The sequence below is a fragment of the Myotis myotis genome, unplaced genomic scaffold (genome assembly GCF_014108235.1).
Source record: "Myotis myotis isolate mMyoMyo1 unplaced genomic scaffold, mMyoMyo1.p scaffold_m19_p_14, whole genome shotgun sequence".
In the NCBI taxonomy this organism is placed as follows: Eukaryota; Metazoa; Chordata; class Mammalia; order Chiroptera; family Vespertilionidae; genus Myotis; species Myotis myotis.
In genome coordinates this window covers 45,879,679-45,903,479 of record NW_023416318.1, presented here as the reverse complement: position 1 = coordinate 45,903,479, position 23,801 = coordinate 45,879,679, and the positions used below count along the sequence as shown (strand labels likewise).

Here is a 23,801-nt window from a genome sequence, read left to right as displayed (position 1 = left end):
TTTGCAGTGCTCTGAGCTGCCGTTAGCTTGGCATCTGGGATTTCCACCTCACTTCCCTCTTTACCTGGGTAACTGAACTGATTGTACGCCCAGCTCCGGTTCACTAATTCTTACAAATCCTTTAAAGCTATTGATTTATGTGCTCGTCTATGCCTCCCTCTCCTCTGCAGCCCACTCCCCTCCGCAGCTCTCAGCCCAGGGCCTTACACCTTGCAGACATCTGACAAATGTGCTTGGCTGGTTGAATGCATACCTGGGAGATTCAGAGAAGGGGCACAGAATGGTTGGACCAGCAGAGAGCAGCGTAGAAGGGGGTGCCTGGCAGCGTTCGAAGCGGGGAGGGGTACGAAAGAGGGGGGAGGAGCATGAGAGACAAGTTGGTCCTGAGCAGCCACTTTTGCATGTAAGAGACAAACCTGACCCCACCCAAGTATGTGTGTGTGTGTGTCCCTCCCCCCACCCAACTCTCTCCTGGCTTCTTGACTCTAGTCCCTCCAGCCAAGAACCACCCACCATCTTCCAAGGGCCCACCCTCCAATGGAAAGAAGCAATATTTGTAAGTGTACTGTCGGCAGAACACAGCTTCACAGAGGCACAGGGCATGTGAGAACCCAGAGGGAGGAGTGGAGGAGTGAGCTCCCCCGACCCCCAACCTCAGACATCAGATTCAACCCCTGGGGCCAGACACAAGACTCATCCTCCCCTGGTCCCGAGGCCCAGTTCTAGCCGCTGGAGGGGTCACTTACATCACGGAGTGACTGTAGGGCTGCCTTCCCTCCAAAACCCCTCTTCCCCCAGCTGCTCCCGGCCCATCCGCCTTGGCCTCCCACCTGGCCCTTCTGACACCCACCTTTAGGCTTCTGGTCCCCACAGAGCTCTTAGGATCCTGACTTCACTCACTTAGGTGTTTAGTTCACCGAACATCAGCCTCCCCAGCTCCAGATGTCACCCTAGAACCCCAGCTCCAGGCAGAGCTCTCTGCACACTGGTCTTCACCTCACTTCTCACCCAACTCTCCCAAGCTCTGACCTTCTCCCCAAATCTCCTAGCCCTGACCCCCATGAAATGTTCTCCTCTCCTGCTCAGGATATTCCCATCGCCCCCTGGACCTCCATCCTCTAAGTAGGGCAAGGAGCCAGGTGGAAGCTTCTTCCTGGGGACAGGAAGGACGAACAGCTGCTAGTGTCAACCTAACCAGGGCACATCCCTCCAACTGCAGCCTCGGGGTGTGCCCAGTGGCCTTCCCTCATCTGCCAAGGGTCAGCCCCACCTCTGCAGTGACCACCCTCTGGCCAGGCTCTCTGAGCTGCTGCTGGGGTCCTAACTCTCTGCCCTCTACCTTCCCCCGTTCTCCCCACACAAAAGACCATTCTCTTTGATTCCTACTCTGCCCCCACAGAGCAAGAGCTGTCAGTGAAGGAAACCAGTTGTTGGCTTGTGTTTGGACAAATCTTACCATTCAGGCAGCTGGGCACCTGGAGAAGGAGAGAACCACCTCTTTCTGGCCACTGCACCTAAAGGCTCCTATTCTTCATAGTCCCATCCCCACACCCCCTGAGGGCTGAGGGCTGCACCTGTGCTCAACAGAACTGTGGAGGTGGCTAGCCTTTCCCAGAAGGACCATTCAGGGCTCTTCAAAGCCCCTGGAGCTGAGGAATAGGTAAATCCCTTCCCAGCGAGGACCTAGACAGTGAACTTAATGATGCTTCAGCAGCCATAGATTGGCATACAAGTTGTGAGATCATCGCCATTGATCCCACTGGTGTCTGCTGAAGTAAGGGGGTGGGGCATGATTTTTGCATTCTTTCCATCTAACTCACACAACTGTGACACTGCAGGTGGCTCTTGGATCATCTTTTGGGGAAGTTATTCTTAACCCACGAAGAACATGTCTGCATCTGGTCTGCAATGCACCCTGAATTCTAATCAGAAGAGAACTTTTTGTGCAACACATGATGCCAGGTGCTCAGGAGGCCAGAGAGACAAGCCCTCCAGGAGGCTACAGCCTCGAAAGGAGGCAAACAGACATCCCTCTAGAAATAGCAACCAGAGATACCTACTGTGCTTGAAGCATCAACAAAAGATCTTGTGGGACCACAGGAGAGTCTGTGGCCAGGAACTCAGTAAGAGCTCGTGTAGGGTAGCATTTAAGCTGAGGTTTAAGGGATGGGTGGGCCCTAAGAGATGTGTTGGGGAAGACTTGGCCGAAGGGACAGAAAAAGAAACTACCAACGTGAAGGACTAGGAGACCCTGGGTATGAACTTAGATAGAGCTTTGAGGGAGGTATGGGGACGCGACTAGAAGATGAAGCTGTGAACAAAGGTGGCAACAGGTCACAGGAGGCTCTCAGTGCCGGTGGCGAGGAGTGTAGGAAAACGGGGCCAGGTGTTCCTTGGCTGGGTGGGCCTCTAGGTAAGGAGAGAGCCCTGCTCAAGGTCACAGGGGCATCATGGCGATGCTGTGACTGGATCTGGGAATCCAAGTCATCCCAACGCCAACAAGCCCAGGCTGGCAGCTGCCTCTGGTCAGTCCTTGGGTCTAAGAGACAGGAGCACAAACCCAGGGAGAGAGAAGGTGATGTTTCTGTTGGTTTTGTGAGGGGTCCAAATATTTTTAAGGAAAATCTTAAATGACGTTTATATCCTCTTGGAGGGGGTGAGGGCACCCCGCCTGGGAGATGCTCTCCCATTCCACCAGGAGACACAGCTCAAGCGCCCACCAGTGCTGCCCTGGGCCAGGGGCCGCAGGGACAGAAAGTGCCTTTGGTGCCAAATTTCACTGCTTAAGAAATAGGTCTTGTTGCCCTGGCCAATTTGGCTCAATGGATAGAGCTTTGGCCCGAGGACTGAAAGGTCCCAGGTTTGATTCTGGTCAAGGGCACGTACCTTGGTTGCAGGCTCAATCCCCAGCCTTAGTCGGGGCACGTGCAGGAGGCAACCAATCGATGTGTCTCTCTCACATGGATGTTTCTCTCTGTCTCTCCCCCTCCCTTCCACTCTCTCTAAAAATAGTGGGGAAATATCCTTGGGTGGAGATTAACAACAACGACAAAAGCAATGGGTCTCGTGCTGGACAACAGGGAAAAGGCAGGCTGGTGAGGGGTGGTGACTATTCTTAGGGCTTTTGCTCCCATTCAGATAAACGGCAGGAATTTCCGTTTGGACAATAGGACAACCAGAAGGTCTCCTCAGTAAAACTGTGGGCAGGCAGGAAGTCTGAGTCTTCTCTGGCAGCGCCCCCTCAGGAGGACCCATTTCCTGGGAGGGTCTGCCCGTGTGGGGCTCGGGCTGGTGTGACATCCCTGTAGGGACACTCCCCTCCCGCCTGGGCTGGATGCGAGGTCCTCAGGCCGTTAGAGTCCATCTTACCTGGAAGCTGGAGCCCGGCTGGCCCTCCAGGTCCATTCTGAGTCCAGTGCAGAGAAGGAGGAGGCGAGCTGTGTGTGATCTGATCAGCTGGAGGAGGAGGAGGAGGAGGAGGAGGAGGAGGAGGAGGAGGAGGAGGCGGCGGCGGCGTTCGGCTTGGGCTTGTCTGCTCCCTCTGAGTGCTCCCAGCCGCCATGTCCCCACTGAGCAGCAGCTGCAGGAGGCTGTGTTTGTGCAAAGCCACCATTTGTCCCCACGGTGTCTGCACACGTCGAGCTCCTCCGCTTCCCGGTGAATTATCCCCCGGGGCACGCGTGACACAGTCCTTGCTGGGCTTTCTCGGTATATCTCACAACTGCTCTGAGTTTATAATTTTTTCAGGTCTTTTATCAACTCTGTGTCATAAGTACCAATGGAAGCGGGAGCATTTATCACCTCGCTGGGTTCCTACTTGAGCTCCGAAAAAAAATTGTTTGGCCGCACAGCCTTTCTCGGGGTTCTGATGTAATGGACTTCTCTGCCGCGAAGCCGCTGGAATGCGTTGCCTTTTAACATTGGACATCGCTCCCTCTTTATTACCACCTCCGACAGCCCTTCCAGCCCGCTGCAGAGAGCCCGTTCGTCTCTGACAAATCACTTGTGTCGTTTGGAGAAAAATATGCAGAAGTTTGGCTGTGCCTTCATCGGTGCAGCCTGTGGCCTCACGTGCCTCTGAACAAAGCTTCCAGCCCAGGCCGACCCTCCCCAGCGTCCCCTTTCCCTCCGATGCCTCGAGCTGCTGGGCCCGCGGAGCCAGTCTGCCCTCCCCACTTCCAACAGGGCTCTAGATGGGGTACACAGAGATGTCTGTGACTGCTGTGAAGAATTAGCCACAAGCCGGTGAGCGGATAAATGCAGTGTGTTACATACATGCAGTGGGATAATATTCAGCTTTAAAAAGGAACTTTGGATAGATGCTACCACATGGGTGAGCCTTGAGGGCATTACGCTCAGAGACATAAGCCAGTTCCAAAAAGACAAATATCGTGCGATCCCACATACGTGGGGAGACAGGATAGAATGGTGGCTGCCCCCGACGGGGGCGAGAGGGGGATGGGGGTCAGGGGAGGGTTGATAGGTACAGAGTTTCCGTTTTGCAAGATAAAAATACTTCTGGAAATTGATTGCACAACAGTGGAAATGTACTGAACACGCCTGAACTACATGCACACACAAAAGTTGTTAAGATGGTAAAATGTATCACAATTTAAAAAAATAATCATAACTGGCTTCACACTGAACCAGCAAAGGAGAACTGGCCCAGAGAACGCTCTCCTGGCCCTGGAGTCCAGTTAGTTATTCATGCTTTCCATGCAGCTGGCCCTTGTGCATAACGGACAGCTCCAGGACTTAGTGGGTTAAAGCAACCACCACCTATTTGGGTGGTGATCTGGTTTGCAGTTGGGGTTGGGCTCTGCTGATGCTGGGCGGTGGGGCGGGCTGGCTCACCTCGACTCCACAAGGTCTCTCTGCCCGCAGCAGCCCAGCCCAGACTTGTTCAGACGGTGGTGGCGGCAGGGGTCCCAAGAGAATGAGCAAAAGCAAGCAAAGCCCTGTGAGGCCATGGCTTGCACCCATGCACATAGTCTATGGTAGGAAACAAGTCACGGGCCAGTCAGAATTCACAGGGTGGGGAGATAGGCTCCACCCCTTATTGGGAGGGGCTGCAAAGGATTTTTGCAATCTGCCACGTACACTATATATGTATGCCAGACCCTGTGCTATGTGTTGAAGATAAAAATATAAAGAAAATACCATGATGTGTAAGAGGCATGTAAATAAATCATTACAGCACATAGTATGCTCTGAAGCAGCGGTTCTCAACCTGTGGGTCGCGACCCCTTTGGCCGTCGAACGACCCTTTCACAGGGGTCGCCTAAGACCATCCTGCATATCAGATATTTACATGACGATTCATAACAGTAGCAAATTACAGTGATGAAGTAGCAACGAAAATAATTTTATGGTTGGGTCACACATGAGGAACTGTATTGAAAGGGCCAGAAGGTTGAGAACCACTGCCTAAAGGCAAGCACGGGGTGCTAGGGGAGCCTGCTGAGGAGGAGGTCGGAGGACAAGGGGACGGAATAGTACCTTAAGGGGTGTTGAAGAACAAGTGGTAATTAGCCAGAAGAGAGGCAGGGAGATGAGTGAAGGCCTGGAGGGGGCCCTGCCTGGGGGAGGCTTCAGTGGAGGACTGGGGTGGGGGTCGGGGTATTTAAGCAGCGCTGATGGCCGCGGTGCCCCAGAATGCCGCCTCTCCGCTGGGCGCTGGGCCGGCGGCCATGAGCACATAACAGCCGATCAGCACTTAGAATGTGCGTGGGGCCCTGCTGTGAGAAGGAACCCCCTGGTGAGCACTTTCATAAATTGAAAAATCCTTCTGAAACTGAGTTATCCAGCGATTCAATCCAGGTTTCGGCGTCGTGGGAGTAGACAGCGCCTGCTGTTACGATGACCTGGATCTCTAAGCACCTTCTGGATCCTCCCGGAATTCCCCAGGAGGAGGCATTGCTGCTGGGGCTGGGACCTCGGTGTAGGAGTAAAATCTTCCCAAGCAATCAGGATGCCTGGGGCCCAGAGGGAGCGGCCGTCTGATGCAACCCTGTTTCCCCGGCTCCCTGAGCGGGTGGGCTCAGCAGGCGTGTGTGGCTGCATCTGTCACTCACGGCAGTGTGACGACGGGGCCAACGGAGCAGGTCCCCTCGGTGCTCGAGGGAAATGAGGCCGAAAGCTGGGGCAACGTGCCCAGGGTCACACAGCCAATTAGTGGCGACACTGGGATGAGAACAGCGTCCAGGTCTTTGGAATTCCAGCCCAGAGCTCTTCCCCGCACACTGCTCCTCTCCAAAGGTGGCATCGCCCACCCGGCTCAGGGTGTGGGAGTGAATGCAGTTGGTGGTGCTTTTGAAAGCTGATGTGTGAGCTTGGCCATTCAGCCTTAACCCAGCCTGACCCTGCATCTCCCTGAGCGGGCTCTCCACGCCACAGGTGCCCACAGCCTTGCCTCCAGCCCAGGCCCAGCCTCCCCCTCCTGCACCCTCCAACCCCCGTATCCCACAGGCCCTAACCCTGCCCCCAAAACTACTAGTAAACTCATCATCCCCTCCCTTCCCGATGTCCCTCCAGAAACATGGAAGTGGTCCTCACGCCTCCCCCCGCCCGCGCCCTCCATCTCTGAGGGCCACAGCATCCGCAGCCTCTGTGCTGGGCTTGCTCTGTCCTGTGACTGTTCTAGTTCAGGCCTGTCAGTCCTCACTTGGATTATGGAGCCTTCACCACCATCAACAATAACAATGAGTCTACCGCGTATTCCTTAGGCATTTCTACATGTCAGCAGCTAATAGGGGTGATGATTCCCCTCCCCCAGGTCACGCAGCCGATGGGGGGCAGAGTTCAGGTTCTCCCAGGCCTGACTGAGGCCCAGCTTCTTGCCTCCAGCTGTCCCTCCCTGTCCTGCCTCTAACGGGGCTGCCAGCGTGATGTGTCTGGAGCCCGAGTCTAACCTGTCACTCCCTGCACGGCTCCCTGGCGGCTCCCTGGCGGCTTCCTGGTGCCCAGAGGTTAAACCTCAGTCCCCTCAAAAGCCTCGTGAGATCTGGCCCTGCCTGCCCACCCATCGCATCCCCGTCCCTCCCAGGCCCCGTTCCCCTGTATCTGCCCCCAGCACCTCCATGCCCTTCACCCCACACTTCACGCTTGGTGTCCTGCTGCTGGTCTCGGCACACCTGCGAGCAGCCTTCCAGAGGCCTCAGCAGGCGACCCACTGCGACTCCAGCCTGGTGGATGTGGGGTTGGTGGGGGGTCAGTGACTTGCCATTGCCCTACACCTTGGACTCCCCCCCCACCCCCGTGTGGACGTGCTCACCGTCTCCCGTGGTCTTCGGCAGCCAGAGGCCAGGGTGGCCTCTCAAGGAAGAGCCTGCCTGACCTCGAGCCCCCGGGCCCTTGAGTATCTGATCTTCACCAGGTTCTGGGAATAGAGTGGAGCCTGCACCCCCCTTTCACAGATGGAGAACCAGAGGCTCAGGGCGCGCGGGGGCTTCTCCGGGGGCATTCAGCTGTCAGAGGCAGCGCTGGGCTCAGCGGGCATCTTGGCAGCAGCCAGCGCCGCCCGTGTGGACAGATGACTAGCCAGACTGGCGCAGGGCCCACCGGCGGGTAACTCCTGAGTGCCGGCCAGGGCTCCGCCTGGACCCGGAGGTCTGCGCTGCTGGGAGCGGCTTAGCGGACAGGGCTCAGTTTCGCAAACCACCTTCTCCCATTCCCCTGCCAAAGGACATAACCTGCCTGACAACAGTCTACATCATTCTGGACCCAGAATCGGGGCCTCTGCTGTCCAGCTACCAGCAATGCTGAGGGCAGGCTGTGTCCAGGGCTGCAGGGGCAGGCGGGCAAGGCGAGGCTTGTGGGAACACCGGTCATCCAAAGGCCCTAACTTTGGCAAATGAGAGCGTTTATAGAAAGTAAGCAGGTGGTGGCCAGCCTCTCCTCCTTCCCCCTTCTGAGCCTGGAGATGGGTGTGGGAGAAGCTCTGATCCCCCCAGGTTCAGAGCCCATGGGCATGGGGCACTCTCTGTGCCAGCCCCGGGGCCAAGACACCAGGCAAAGGTAGGTGTGCGTCAGGGTGGGCAGGCCCCGCTGGGGCTGCAAGCCAGGCTCTCCCGTGCTGAAGGGCCCCGGAGGTGGGAGAAGGTACAGACGGTCTCGGCCCCTGGCCTGCTCCCCGGGTCCCCCCTCCACCCTTCATGCTCCCCTCCCTCCCAAGAAGCTCTCCCAGCCACGGCCGAGTGTCTAACAAGGGACGCTGTTTTTGCAGGTGTTGTGGTTTCTATTCCTTTGAACCATGCCAGCCCATCCTACATCGCAATGCCATGCTTTACTTGGTACCAAGCACATCGGCACTCACTGGCATTTGGAGACCTTGTTGCGTAGCGATGCGCAGTTCCTAACTGTCTGTGATAACGTATTCTCTATGTTCCCAACTGTCACTGCGGGACTCTCTTCCCCGGACTTCCAGTTTCTGGGTTTGATTTTTATTTTTTATTTTATTTGTATTTGTTTTTTTGTTTTGTTTTGTTTTTTTGCTTTTGAAAGTTGTGATCCCCGGGTCCTGTGGCCCCTCCGGTTGCCGCTTGTCTATGCATTATGTTTGTGACTTCTGACTGTCAGTGTTGAGCCAGTCTTGCCAAGAAACAGTACCAAGTATTTTCCTATTTCTCTACTTCTTGGAAAAATAATTTTTTTTTAATTTAAAATTTGAAAGAGAAAAAAAAAAAAAACTCTTAATGGGAACCTGGCCCTGTCTGTCTTCTCTGTTCTGCAGAAATGTTGAAGGAATTGAACCAGCAGCGCAGAGCGAAAGCCTTTACAGACCTGAAAATTGTTGTTGAAGGCAGAGAGTTTGAAGTCCACCAAAATGTTCTAGCTTCCTGCAGCTTGTATTTCAAGGACCTGATTCAAAGGTTTGCCTTCCTTCCAGCTGTGGTCGGGTCTGTTCCTTTGTAGGACGCTTTTGTGTCGCTTTTCTCCTCCCCTCTCTTGCAGGTTCCTGAAGTGTGACTCCCTGTCACAGAGCCAGTAGCCATCTCTCCTCCCCTTCCCCTCCCCCTCCCCAGCACCCTCTCACACGCAGCCTCAGAGCAGCCACGGCCCCCAGCCCGCCCCACCCAGCTGTGCTGGTCGCCAGGGGCCTCCGCCAGCAGCAGGCCACACCCCTGCCCCGCCCGAGGAGCTCGCAGCTCTCAGTGGCTCACAAGCGCACCCTGAGATTAGGAGGACTGTAGACCCCACGTCAAGGGACCATGCACACTGCCCCTCCCCCCTCGGCCAGCACGGGTGCCCGGCACCATCGTCACTGCCGTCGATGGTGAACTTAAAGCTAGAACTGCACATCGACCAGCCCCGCCCCCGCTGAGGAGCACGAGGCACCCAAGGGGCGGCTTTTCTGCAGCCCGATTCGATTCGGGGAGAAGAGGCTTGTAGCCAAAGCCTCGTTCGGGCTGCCTGTCCTGATACTGGTGCCCTGAGCCCAGACCAGGTGTGTCCTAAACACGGGCTCTCTCAGCGTTTGCTCCCTCCCCACCTGCCCTCTGCCCCGGCTATTTCTACCTGAATGAGTCTTCATGGTGCATGAGCATCTTTTTCTTTTTCCATTACGTTGATTTTTTAATTTGTCTGCTTCATACCCTTGCAAAGAAGTCAGGGGCCACCTCCTAGCTCCTTAGTGAGGGAGAGCAGCGGGGGCAGCCCAGGGTCACACTCCTCTCTCTCACCCATCAGCAGATTAATGCCGCTGCTCCTTTTGCCTTGCAGCCTCCGGGGCGGACGCTGAGCCGGGACTGTGCTCAGAGGGGAGGACAGGACCTCTGCTTGCTTCCCAATGCTGTGTTTGGACTTGCCAACTAATCCCAGAGCGACTGTGTTTTGTTTCAGGATGGCACCCTGGCTGGCATCTCCTTCCCAATCCGTTGTGTCCTTTCACTTAGAGCTGAGCTGCCCGGCGTGCAAAGCCCTGCCCGGCCGCGCGGGCCCCAGCCGTGCAGGCTCTTGGTGACTTCCAGCCTCGTGGGCAGCTTGGGTCTCCCGCCCCCGCTGCCTGGGTTCTCTCTGTCTGAGCACAGGGGTCAGGGGCATGAGCTGGGGTAAAGGGGCATGTCCAGTGGCTTCTCCAGGCCAAGGGAGGTCTTTGTGCTTCTACTTTTGGCAAATTCTAGAATGAGCAGTGATGGCACCTGGCTGCTGAATTGCAGATGTGGCATCCTAGGGCCTTGGTCCTGCTCCAGACCAGCGGGAGAGCACAGAGGGGCAGGCTGCAGGGGCAGGTTGGCACTGAGCGATGGCCCAGCCCTGGGCTAGAGAGATGTGGGCAAGAGGAGCACAGGAGCCCTTTGACTGTGTCCAGAGACGCTTAGGTGGAAACTCAAAGCAGTGAAGGCTTCTGGGACAGGCCAAAAAGAAGGAGGAAGAACATTCCAGGCAAGGGATGGGTTGCCTGGAATGTTCCGGACTGCAAAGCATGTTCTGGAATGTTCTAGAATGTTCTAGGCAAGGGATGGGTTGGCTGGAATGAAAAGTTGAGAACAGAGAGAGTCATGAGCATTGAGGAGGGGGAGATGGCCTTCCCAGAGAGGGGGGGTGACGTGGGATGGGATGGGCAGACAGGCCCGGACTCCTGGGCTGGGACCTGGACTTGTAGGGGCTGTGAGGAGCAGTGGGGAGGGGCTGCCCACCTGGAGGTGGGAGAACTTGGGAGCTAAGAGGCAGACACTGGAGGAGAGAGGGCACCTCCTTGGGAGCTAGACCTGGGTGCTACACCCGACTCTGCCACCTGTCCTGTGACCCCAGGCGCATCGCGGCCTCTCTCTCAGGCACTGGGTTGTCTCATCTGTAAAGGAAGAGGTTGGTCCAATGATGTCCCAGCTTCTTTCCAGCCCCGACATCCCGGGTGACGGCCAGGGGGTGAGCAGGGCCAGCCTGGAGGGCTCCCCAAGCACAAGCACTAGACGTGAGAAGGTCAGGGTCACGGAGGAAGGGAGGTCGGGTGGATGGAGCCCAGAGAGGCCTGAGGTCTGGGGAGACAGGAAAGCCCCTCGGGGAGGAGGGGAGGCTGAAGCCGTGTCCAAAGGAGCCCCTGCACTTGAAGATCGAAATGTCCATTTGTAGCCATTTTAAATGTGACTTCCCTGTCCTCACTATGGGCACAGGCCACCATTGCGGGTGACACGTTCCCGCCCCAGCCCCAGGCGGACCCCTCCCCAGGGGCCACAGGACAGACGGAGGGGTGCCCAGCCACGCCCTGCTCTCCGCTCAGCGCACCAGCAGGGCCGCTCCTGGGCGCCGGGTCTCACACGAAACCCTGGACAAGACGGGCCGTGCCGTCCGGGAGCCCAGGCTCTTGCGGGAGACACTGTAGAGCAGCCGGGTGGCAGAGCAGGTGACGCAGACGGGGAGGTGCAGAGGCTCGCAGCCCGGTGCTCGTTCTGGGGGAGAGGGGCATCCGCGTGGGTTTTGAACCAAGAACGGGATTAATGGCCAGGCAGACAGTGGGGCCGACGGGAGAGGAGCGAGTGTGAGGCCCAGGCCAGCAGGGGACTCACTGCAGCGGCGATGCCAAGTGTGAGGTGAGCGTGGAGGGGATGAGGCCTATGCAGGGGCGAGGGGGCAGGAGCCAGGTCACAGGGCTGTTTCCGGCCTGGGGGTGTCATGGTCAGGTTTGTGTTTGTGAAGATGCTATTCAGACTGGGAGGCGGAGGGCGGGTCTCAGAGCAGCCTCTCCCGACCAGCGGCCAGTTCCCCTTCCGCTCAGCTGCCCGGAGCCCCTATCCTCCAGGCCCAGGCTCCAGGCCGACCCCGACTTGGTCCACATGATCTTCCTTCACATGTCAGACCTTTGCTGAAGCTGCCGCAGCTCCTTTCCCGGGCCTTCCCTAGTTTAGTTCCATCATGTCTTCTTCCTCCGATGAGGGCAAGACCAGCCCACAGGAGGCTTGTCGAGGTGCCGATGTCATCCTGGAAATCCTCCCACTAACCTGAGAAGCAGGTGCCATGCGCATCCCCATTCTGCAGATGAAGAAACTGAGGCCCAGAGAAGTTGTGTAGCCGATAGATCTGGGATTCAAATAGAGGTCTGACTCCAAAGCTCCCGCTAATCTGTGAGGAGGGACAGTGAAATCTCAGGGCTGGCACTGTGGATAGGCGCGCAGGAAATGGGGATGCAGAGTACATGTGAGTGAGTGTGCGTGTGTGTGTGTGTGTGTGCGTGCGTGTGTGCGTGTGTGCATGTGTGTGTGTGTTTGTGCGCACGCGCATCTATTAGAAACACTTGTAACTGGCCACAAGATCTTGCCAAGGTAGGCACACCCACCTGGGACAGGTACCTACGTCACAGGCACTCCCTCCCGCCCCGCGAGGGGGCTGAGTCCTCTGGAGTGAGGCCGTGCGAAGAAGAGCACAGGAGGCCGCCGGGAAGCTCAGAGCCTGTGCTGAGCCCCTGGCCCTGCCTCAGCTCCCTCTGTAGCCCCATCCGAGTCCCCGTGACAGCCCGGGGCGACCGCCCTGCAGGGAAAGGAGCCGTGGCTTTGCCTTTGGAGAATGTGAAGGCCAGGGCTGCGTAACAAGCACGCCCGGCCTGTATCCAGGCCAGAGGGAAAACCCAGGGATTCAGTGGGGGAGTGCCCCAGGCTTGGGGGAGGAAGGAGGATCTTTTGAGCAGAATAGACCTAGCCGGGTGCTGGGGTTGCAGCCTCCCAAGTCCAGAGCCATTCCCACCCCGGGGAGCGGGCCCTGGAGGAGCGGTTCCCTCGCCTGCCCCCTGGCTGCGAGGAGCTCTCAGGGAGGGCTGGAGCCCGCTGCACTCACCGGCCCCACGGGCTGCAGGCCCCGTCAGAGAGGACGGGGGACCATGCATCTTTGGAGACGGCAGAGGTGCCACCCTCCCTGCCAGCACTTCCCAACACGCTCCCTGGGTCCAGAGGGAGGAGGTGCGCAGCCTCGGGGAAGCGATGCCTCCTCATCACTCCAGTAGGACAGGGACCTGGCCCCCTGCCTCCCAACCACAGAGCAGTGACACCTTGAACAAAGGGTCTCCGTTCCTATGGAATGAAAGTGGACGGACTAGTTGATTTCACAAGCCCCGTGCATAGGCTCTGGGCTCCCGTCCGTCTCCCTCCCCAGGGGAAGCTGACAGGACCTGAGTGGCACAGATCCTGGACGTAGGGGCACCCGCTAGACTTCAACGCAATAGCCAAGCCGGACGCCTCTCCTCTCTTTCCCGGTGCAGCGGGGCGTTTGTGGGTGGCAGTCTGCCTCTTTCCTGGTGGAATAGACAGGTGTGTCTGGAAAACCAGATAACAAGAGGAGAGACTCACACATCTCAGAGGCTGGCAGGATGAGGCGAGCCAGGCCATCCCCAAGTCACCGTGGGTGGGCCAGGGCCTGGGTGAGCTGCCAAAGTCCTCGGGACCCACGTATTCCTCTGCGGCTGAGTGGAATGCCCGTGTCTGGCATCGGGTCCCAGGGGCCTCCAGCCACTCCCCAAAGATCCTTTGCCCAGTGGCCCCCTCTTCTCCAGGGGCGCCCCCCACCAGGTGCCTGGAGGAGCAGAGCCACAGCTGTAGGCCCTAGGGACAGCAGTGCTCTCCAATCCTGGACAGCACCTGTGATGGTGGACATCCGTGTGCCTCCATGCAATCCCTGTGCCCCCCAGCCATGCAGGCACCACCTGTCCCAGCCCTCTCCCTGGCTCAGACTCTGGGCAAGACCAGCATCTCCCCACGAGGGAAGCCTGCTGGTCCCATTACACCCATCGCTCACTTGCAGCCACAGGCTCCACTGACCTTCCATCTGCTCAACACCCCTCCTCACAGGTGATCTTGGGGTTCTCAGGACCACATGTCAGTGCGTGCATATGCGTGTACATAGGTGTGTGTGTGTGCATGTCTGCATCCTGAAGTCCCACCTCAGCAGGTCACTGAGTTTGAGCTCCTCCGCTGAGGACTCCTGGCAGGAGGGCTGGCCAGAGGAGGAGACACAATGGCTGGGGCCTTGGGAGAGGGGGAGCAGCCCTACTGTGGCCTCGTCGGCCTGGCCCTGGCTGTGGCCCAGGGTCACCTCCGCGAGCACCAAGGGCATGGGGAGGACAGGCCAGACAGGTGCGTGTAGGAATGAAGGCAGAGGCAGCAAAGACTTAGAGTAAGAGGTTGACCAGATGACCTGGGGTGTTCCGGATTTCTGTGGTTTCGAGCAATCACATAGGAACTATTTTTATACTTAACCACGCCACGCTGACATGGACATCCATTCCCACAGCAGAAGGCTAGGTGGTTGTCACTTTCGAAATCGCACACACCGTATACCTGTGGGTTTGAGAACAGGCTCTGCTCAGACTCTGTGTAGCACACCTTCCCCTCTCAGCTGCCGGGGCTGCAGGCCCCTGTGGTGAGCCATTCTGTGGGGATGGACACTTGCTCAGGCAGCCGGTAGCAGCTGCCCCTGCCCGGCCAGGCCATATCTGTGCTTTCATGGCCCTGGGTGGCCAGCGCCCACCCAGAGAGAGTTCTCTGACGCAGGCATTTCAGGCACTGCGGGTAGAGCGGTCTCGTGGGAAGGGTGTTCCCCATGGGACTCTAGACCTCGCCCGGTTCAGCCTCTTGTTTTGCAGAAGAGGAGCCTGAGGGCCAGAGAGATCAAGGCTGTGCCCGTCGGTGACAGCGCCGCGGCACCCAGGTCCCCGAGCTCCCTGCCAACAGGAGGCGGCCTCTCTGGGGCCAGCCTGCTCGCTTGCTGGACACTCCATACCCTACTGCCAGCCACACGGCACCCAGGGGACCAGGCAGGAGATCTTGGCCCCTGGCCGCCTCAGGAGTCAGGGCGGGGGGGTAGGTCATTTCCCAGGACCGTGGCTGAACCCAGCCCAGGCAGAACCAGGCTCGTGAGAGGCGGGGCTGGCCAGGGCGGCTGAGACGGGTGCCAAGCCGATCGCCTCTGAGAAACCTGCCTCCTGACGTGCTGCGCGGGTGTCTTTCTTCCTGTACTGCTGTGACTTTTGCTTCATCTTATCTGTTTCCTTCCAGGTCCAGCTTTAGGGTGCGGCTGCCAGGCCTTAGGAGCCTTTGCAATGGTTTTTGTATTCCTGTAGACACCAGATATAAACATACTTATATATTTGTGTCCCTCCCCCGCTCCCCCCAGTTCACAAGCCCGATGCACACTCTACACGCAGGCCACTCTGACCTCTGACCCCGTGTTCCATGTGGCAGGAGGGCCCCGCCCCGGGCCAGGTCCCAGGTCATGGCTGCTGGCTGTCTGTGGCGGAAGTCCTTGGTTGTCCCCCCTCCCCTCCTCCCAGCTCTAACCATTCTGTCCGTCTGTCTCGTCTCGTCCTCAGTTTCAAAGCAATGTCATGAAGGGCTTCCTCCTCGTGCCTAAAAGGAAACAATATGCTTTTGGAAAGAGGTGGGGTTGGAGTCAGTGTCCGGGGCAGCGTGGGGCCCTCAGTCTCGGGGTGTTCAAGGACGTCTCCGGAGGGGCTGTGAGCGCAGCCCGTGGGGAGCCTCGGTCACGCTGGAGAATCTCCCGTCGGGGGCAGACGGGTCCCAGGCCCGGGGCCTGCTGGCCGTGTTGGCGGAGACGCCGGGCCAGCAGCGGGGCCGAACCGTATTGTTTCCCTTTGCGGCCAGTCCTGGTCCTCGTCCCCATCCTCAGCTCATGCTTTTTGATTTGCATCTTTTTGTGCATGGACATGCCGAGTAGTGATAAGCAGGGCTTTCTGTTCTTTTTGGGCGTCTCTGGTCAGACTCTTCTCTTTCAGATCCCGCGTGAGGTCGTTAGGTTCAGGTGTGTCCCTGCCGTGTCCCTAAAGTGAAGGGCGTGACCGAGGCATGCAGGGAGCCCTAGCCCTGTGAGGAGCGGCCAAGGCCGCGGGCGGCAGGTAAGGACACCTGGTCTCTGTGCCTAGGTCGGTGCAAGACGGCAGCCAGAGCGGCCGGGAGAAGCTGGAGCTCGTCCTGTCCGACCTGCAGGCGGACGTCCTGGAGCTGCTGCTGGAGTTCGTGTACACGGGCTCCCTGGTCATCGACTCGGCCAACGCCAAGACGCTGCTGGAGGCGGCCAGCAAGTTCCAGTTCCACACCTTCTGCAGAGTCTGCGTGTCCTTCCTGGGTGAGCCGGGAGCGCCTGTCACCTGGGGAAATAGGGGTGGTGGGAGGAAATTCAAAGCAGCAAGGGTTTCGGGGGGAGGGCTGTGTGTGCACCCCCTGCAGGTGCAGTTTTAAGATGATAATTCGGGCACCTGTATGCAAAGGCCTTTGCTCACCAGCATGGACAGAGGGCACCCCTGCATCGCTCTCCCAGGCCCAGGCAGCTTTGTGAGGACAAATGGAGCCATGGGGGCCATGTGATGGTCTGTTCACGGGGAGCCTGGGCCCTGGCCCCCCAGCCCTGGCCTCTAGACACGGAACAAGGAGCCACACATTTTATATCCCTCTACCGCGTGTACTACCTGCACCACACCAGGTGGCCACACAGGTCTATGTGGGCTGTCCCTTGGACACGCAGACCTGCTGTCCGGGCTGGGGATCTGAGTGTCAGGGACCCCCAGCCGGAGAACACACTTATTCCACAGCTTGGAGCTGCCCGGCTTCGGGGAGAGCAGGATGAGGGTGGGGTAGGGTTGAGTCACCAGAATCCGTGGCCTGAGTGTTGAGTGCAGCCAGAGAACTAGGGGCTGAGCCTAGAGACAGGAGGCCATGGGTGGGTGGGGGGAGGGGGATAGAGCAATCTAGAAGGGCCAGGAACCACAGCCTCAGAGTTAGGCTCTCAAAAGTACGGGCGTCCTGGGACCCAGACATTTCTAGGCTAGAATAACCGTCAGTGGGGTCTCGGGGGAGTGACCAGGCTGAGCCCAGGTCTACAGGTCGGCAGGGTGGACTGAGGCCTGTGGGCGATGGTGGGTGGCATAGATGGGGTGTCACTGGTCCCATGACTCTGAAGTAGGAGTGTGTGACCCCAGGCACACCCTTCACACTGACAGGAGACACCATAGGCCTCTAGTGTGACCCCCACCCCCTGCCCCGTTGCCCACAGGCAGTGAGGAAGCTCCGCACCTCACAGTCCTCTGCTAGGACCCGCAGGAGCAGAGGGAGGGCCTGGGACAGTCAGCAGGAGGCGGGGCAGAGGGGAACCCCGGACGTGGACACAGGAAGTGGGCTCATGGGGACCCTGGATGCTGGAGGCAGGTCCCAAGGCCATGGGCTCAGAGAAGGACCCAGAGGGACAGGCAGCGGGCACAGATAGCTCCCATCCAGGGCCCCATGGTCAGTGGTCACGTGTTCTCGTCCCCAGAGAAGCAGCTGACGGCCAGCAACTGCCTGGGGGTGCTGGCCATGGCAGAGGCCATGCAGTGCAGCGAGCTCTACCACATGGCCAAGGCCTTCGCGCTGCAGATCTTCCCCGAGGTGGCGGCCCAGGAGGAGATTCTCGGCATCGCCAAGGACGACTTCATCGCCTACATCTCCAACGACAGCCTCAACACCAAGGCCGAGGAGCTGGTGTACGAGACCGTCATCAAGTGGATCAAGAAGGACCCTGCGTCCCGGGCACAGGTGAGGCCCGCCCCTCCTTCCAGCCCAGCCCCGCTCGGGCGTCTGGGCAAGGAGGCAGGAAGGTAGAGGAGGCCGTGGGCCCGGCCACAGGGAGGCTGAGCCACAGGGAGGCTGGAACTGCTCCGGGGGCAGCAGACGGGCAAAGGGAGGAGTGAGAGATGCAGAACCAGGCCCCTGGTTCTCCAGGGCTGGCATTCCACTGGCAGGAGACCCAAGCTGACCAAGAGACCACGGGATCCGGGGGACAACGTCAGGGCCCTTCGGGGAGAAGTGTGCCCGAGCCAGGGCACCCGGCGCTCCCCTGAGCTCAGACCAGCGGGAGGAGCACCCATGCTCTGGTTCCTGGGAAGGTGGAGGGCAACTACTGCACACAGGACCCAGGAAGCGAGGCCCTGGGAGCGGGCAGCTGGAGCCATCAGGGCCAGGGCCAGGCAGGAGGAAAGGGGGCAGGGTCCCAGGGGCGCCTGAGTCCCAGGACACCAAGCACATCCCAGCAGGATCTCGGGGCCCGAAAGCCCACTGGAGGCCCCTCAGAATGGAGCTGCTCGGCTCCCACATGGGAGGACCCCTGGGAGCTCGTGTCGCTGCACAGTGCCACAGCCACCTGCTCACACACGGCGTCCCGTGCCTCCTCCCTCCCTCTCTCCCCGACCAAGGCCTCCCTAGCCTCCAGGATGCCCAGTCACCCCTGAGGGGTCCTGCCTCCAGTCCCCTCCAGATTCATTCCCACCCTGCAGCCTCCGCACAGTGGCAGGTCCAGGCGCCAGTCTGAGGCCATGGGACGCCCTAAAGGGGTTTGGCTGTTGGTGTTGGGGAGACCCAGGTTCTGACGGTTGTGATTTGCAAGCTTGTCAGTCATCATCTCCTTTCCAAAGCTGATGGCCACCAGCTTCCCTGGGCCCTCCCACCTCTGCTGGGTGCCTGCCCCATGCACACCTCTCCGAGGGCCAGGCCGTCCATCTCAGCCCCTGCAGCCTGGCCTGGAGCAGAGGCCCATGCTGGGGTGGAGGTGGGAGCGAGGTGCTGCCGAGACAGATGGACGGTCCTTCCCAGGCTCAGCTGCCGTCGGCCAGACCCCCCCGACCCCCCGTTCCATCCTCTCGCCGCCCCCCAGCTGCTGGGAGCTGCCTTTTTTTGTTGTTGTTCTCACCCGAGGATATTTTTCCGGTGATTCTTAGAGAGAGTGGAAGGGAGGGGGAGGGACAGAGAGAAAAACGTTGACGTGAGAGAGACACATCGATCGGTTTCCTCCCACATGAGGCCCGACCAGGGCCAGGGATCAAGCCTGCAACCGAAGTCCATGCCCTTGACCGGAATCGAACCCGGGACCTTTCAGTTCACAGGCCAGCGCTCTATCCACTGAGCACACCGGCCAGGGCTGGGGGCTGCCTTCTCTCTCTGCCGAGGCAGGTGAGCGAGGGGCTGTCCTCCCAGCCAGACACAGACTGAACCACCCGGCGTGCAGTCCCAGGACACGCGCGGGGCTGGCCCGCTGCACGGTCTGAGCAGACCCCGTGTCCCCGGCCCCAGTACGCAGCGGAGCTCCTGGCGGTGGTGCGCCTCCCCTTCATCCACCCCAGCTACCTGCTCAACGTGGTTGACAACGAGGAGCTGATCAAGTCGTCGGAAGCGTGTCGGGACCTGGTCAACGAGGCCAAGCGCTACCACATGCTCCCCCACGCCCGCCAGGAGATGCAGACGCCCCGAACCCGGCCCCGCCTCTCCGCAGGTATTGGGGGGGCGTGCCCCCAGCCCCGCAGGTGTCCTGGGGTGGGCCTGACTCCGGGTGGTCCCCCAGAGAGGCCCTGGGTGCAGATGCTGCGAGTGTGGGAGGTGGCGGGGGAGGGTCCCGAGTGTGTCCGTCTGTGTCCCGGCAGGTGTGGCTGAAGTCATCGTCTTGGTTGGGGGCCGTCAGATGGTGGGGATGACTCAGCGCTCACTGGTGGCCGTCACCTGCTGGAACCCACAGAACAACAAGTGGTACCCCTTGGCCTCACTGCCTTTCTACGACCGCGAGTTCTTCAGCGTAGTGAGTGCCGGGGACAACATCTACCTCTCAGGTGAGGCCCTCGGCGGCTGGGGATGGGCATGGGCTTCCAGGCCCGCCTTCCCGCACAGCAGGGCTGAGGACGGCCCGGCCGGAGGGCAAAGCCTCCTCCTGACCTGAGCGGGGCTGCCTGGCGCGGGCCCTCCTCACCCCGCCCCCCCGGACCTCCCCGCTCTGCAGGTGGGATGGAGTCAGGGGTGACGCTGGCCGACGTCTGGTGCTACATGTCCCTGCTCGACAACTGGAACCTCGTCTCCAGAATGACGGTCCCCCGCTGTCGGCACAACAGCCTGGTCTACGACGGGAAGATTTACACCCTCGGGGGGCTCGGCGTGGCCGGCAACGTGGACCACGTGGAGAGGTGATGGGGCCACGGTCACAACAGGGGGTGGGGGGCATCCTCTGAAATTCACCAAAAGCTAAAATCTCGCTGCTCCTCCTTCCCAACACCCACCCCCCGAGCCACTAGAGCCTGGACTTTGTAAGGCGATGCCCAGGCTCTTCGAACACAGCAGAGTGAGAGGACTGGGCAGGGGAGGTAGAAGGCCCACAGCTGCCGGCCGCTGACACGGGACACTCTTGTGCCAACAGCCCCTCCTGGTGGCAGACAAGTGGGAGGCCTGAGACCAGGGGTGGGAGGCACAGGCGGGGCTGAGCTGGCGGGAAGGCACTGGGACTGGACTCGCTAGAATTTAAGGGGAAGCAGGAACCCTTGGCCCAAATGTGTGCCCTTCCGATGGCTGTGCCTCTGTGTCCCCGCCGAGTGTGGGACACCTGGGAGCCCCCTTCCTCCCTCCATCCTGCACAGACCAGGAAATGCGCTTCTGACACGCCTTCGGGGCAGTCCTGCTTTTAGGAAAACAGATGCCCCAGAGAGTGACCAGTTAGGCTGAGCTGGCCCCAAGTTCCAGCCCAGGACACAGCCAAGATCCCCGGAGCCCTTTCCCACGGCCTCCCCGCACCCCAGCCCACCTCCCCGCCCACGTCACCAGCTGCCACCGAAAGCAGATATCCCCACATGACAACCTTTTGCCCAGGGAGCCACACTTACCCCTCAGTGTGTACCTTTCCCTCGCTGGCTAATTGGACACTTGACAAATGTTCCAGCGAAGATTGTTTCAGAGTGAGACGGGCCGGGTGTGCTCACTATGGGCGTTTAACTCCCCCACGTGGAGCCCAGCGTTGGCTCGGAAACAGCATTTAATTGTCATATTGACTCGGAGATCACGGGGAATCCCCGTGTGATGATGAGACGCTGATCCTGCCGTGGACCCCGGGCCAGCGCCGATGCTGACAGCCTTCGGCGGGCCCACGGCACGGCCACCACGCCCAGGCCTCCCAGAAGCCCGGCGTCACTCGTTTGTCATCCAGTAATAAGCGCGTGAAGCAGAGACGTTTTCTAGGTAGGAGTAAACTGAGCTAGCGCTGTCACCCGCTTGCTGCTGTCAGCTATTTTTAATCTCCTAAGACGCTGAGTACTCGTTTTGCAAACTTACACTTGTTGATAAATACAGGGATTTGTTTGAGGATCAAATACACCAGGAGGCGGATACGTCCCACTGCCCTTGGGCCCGGGAGCCGTTCTCCCCGACCTGGGAACAGGCTCTCCCGGCTTCCCCTGGGGGTGGGCACAGAGGGACCAGACACCCTGGCACCCAGGTGGAGCAGCCCAGGACAACAGGGTGCCCTTTGTCAGCCACCTGGGTCTGCCAGCTGGCCTTGTAGGGATTGGACGCAGACTTGAAGACCCTTGGGTGGTGTGAGTGCAAGTGAGGGGGAGGGTGCAAGGTTCCCAAGGGGCAGAGCTGAGCCCTTTGGGCAAGTTAAGTGCTATGGCACATGGTGGCAGTGATGAGAAACAGGGTGCTTTGTTCCCCAGGAAGCACTAATGGTACAAATTGCTCTTATATTGATAATGAATGCGGTATATGGTGCATTATAATTATACTAGAGACCCAGTGCGTGAAGTTCGTGCACTCAGGGGGATCTCTCAGCCTGGTCTGCACCCTCTTGCAGTCTGGGAGCCCTTGGGGGATGTCCGACTGACGGCAGTCAGACATCCTTAGCGCTGCCACGGAGGCGGGAGAGATCCTCACCACTGCCGCTGCACTCGCCAGCCATGATCCTGGCTTCTGGCTGAGAAGCGCTCCCCCTGCATTGAGCATCTGCCCCCCTGGTGGCCGGTGCACATCATAACGACTGGTCGGCCAGTCAACTGTCAGCCCCCTGGTGGCTAGTTCACATCATAGTGAGCGGTTGAACAGCCTTTAGCATATCATTAGTATATTATGCTTTGATTGGTTGAATGGCCAACCGGACGACCAGACACTTAGCATATTAGGCTTTTATTATATAGGATTACATTGCTGTATTACAGGAATAGAGCAAGATTATGTAATTACTAGGGGCCTGGTGCACGAAATTCGTGCACTGGGTGTGTGTGGGGGGGGGGAGTGTCCCTCAGCCCAGCCTGCCCCCTCTCACATACTGGGAGCCCTCAGGCGTTGACCCCCATCACCTTCCAATCACAGGATCGGCCCCTTGCCCAGGCCTGACGCCTCTGACAGAGGCGTCAGGCCTGGGCAGGGGACCCTCATTTCCCCCCATCACTGGTTCTGCCCCCAGCCCAGGCCTGATGCCTCTGGCCCAGGCATCAGGTCTGGGCAGGGGACCCCCAGACCCCTCCAATTGCTGGCTCTGCCCCTTGCCCAGGCCTGATGCCTCGGCCAGAGGCGTAGACCCCCATCACCCTCCGATCGCCTGATTGGCCCCTTGCCCAGGCCTGACGCCTCTGCCAGAGGTGTCAGGCTTGGACAGGGGACCCCCATCTCCCCCCGATCACTGGCTCTGACCCCTGCCCAGGCCTGAGGCCTCTGGCCCAGGAATCATGCCTGGGCAGGGGACCCCCATCTTCCTCTGATCGCTTGCTCCACCCCCCACCCAAGCCTGATGCCTCTGACCCAGGCTTCAGGCCTGGGTAAGGGGATCATCATATCCCCCCAATCCCCGGCTCCGCCCCCCACCCAGGCCTGATGCCTCTGGCCCAGGCATCAGGCCTGGGCAGGGGACCCCCAGCTCCCCGCGGTTGCAGGCTCCGCCCCTGCCCAGGCCTAACGCCTCTGGCCTAGGCGTCCGGCCCGGGCAGCGGGGACCTGCAGCTGCAGCGGCCCCGCAATCGTGGGCTCCACTTTAGGCCCAGGCAAGGGACCCCTAGCTCCTGGGACTGCCAGCTTCGACCGTGCCCAGCTCCCATCGCTGGCTCCACCCCTACTTCCTGCTATCACTGGCCAGGGCGGAAAAGGCACCTGATTCTCCGATCATGGCTGGGGGGCAGGCCGCCTTTGCCCTGTCCCCCAGCTCTTAGCTCCCCCCTGGGTTTCCGATCACTGTCAGTGGCAGGGGGCTTCTTCCTGCTTTCCCTTTCGCCTCCCTGCATTGTGCCTACATATGCAAATTAGCCGCCATCTTGTTGGCAGTTAACTGCCAATCTTAGTTGGCAGTTAATTTGCATATAGCCCTGATTAGCCAATGAAAAGGGTAGCGACGTACGCCAATTACCATTTTTCTCTTTTATTAGTGTAGATAGATTAAAACAATAGTACAATAGACAAACATGTATAATGTCATTACATAAATCACTGGGTCTAATATGTTATAGCCATATATCACAGAGCTGTGGTTACGGAATAAATGATAGCATAGTGGAGCCCCGCACTCCTCGGGGTCATTTGCATGTCATTAGCATATCCTCCAGGGTGTGAGGGGACTGAGGGCTGTGGCTTGGCAATCAGCCACCTGGATTACCAAGCTCTAGGGAGAGTTGCATTTGGCCGAACGTGCCTTTATACCGAAAGCCACACAATCCCCGACCGACTCCAGCCCCTTCTCAAGAGCTCTTTGGACCTCTGCCATCCTGGCTTAAAAAACAGACACCTGAACTTCTACAAGAAGACACTTACTGCATCACCTATTAGCACATCTTCAGCTGGGGCTAATTCAGCCCAGCCCTGCTGCCCTGTCAGGACCTCCGCCTCTTTTCAGATGCTGAGTCTGCACAAGCCCAGAGCTGGATGCACCACAGTGGCCCCCTCGTCCCCCTCCCAGAGCCAGGGCCTGTCTTCCAGGGTCACTGAGCTGTGACTGGGTTACGGCTCATGCTCCAAGGAGGTGCATGGGAACAAGTGGGCCCAGGGTGCTCCCAGGAGAGAGGTGCTGGGGCCCCGAGAGCAGAGCAGCGAGCCCGCAGC

General features: G+C 59.2%; 1 protein-coding gene across 1 annotated transcript in view; it reads left to right on the top strand.

Moving 5' to 3' along the window:
• Positions 1 to 23,801, top strand: part of KLHL29 (kelch like family member 29) — a 261,449-nt gene that overhangs the window by 233,660 nt on the left and 3,988 nt on the right. The window contains exons 6-11 of the mRNA XM_036335238.1: positions 8,732 to 8,870; positions 15,863 to 16,065; positions 17,248 to 17,507; positions 19,038 to 19,236; positions 19,385 to 19,567; positions 19,735 to 19,915. Coding sequence (XP_036191131.1) covers positions 8,732 to 8,870; positions 15,863 to 16,065; positions 17,248 to 17,507; positions 19,038 to 19,236; positions 19,385 to 19,567; positions 19,735 to 19,915 — 1,165 coding nt within the window. The remainder of the gene's footprint in view (positions 1 to 8,731; positions 8,871 to 15,862; positions 16,066 to 17,247; positions 17,508 to 19,037; positions 19,237 to 19,384; positions 19,568 to 19,734; positions 19,916 to 23,801) is intronic.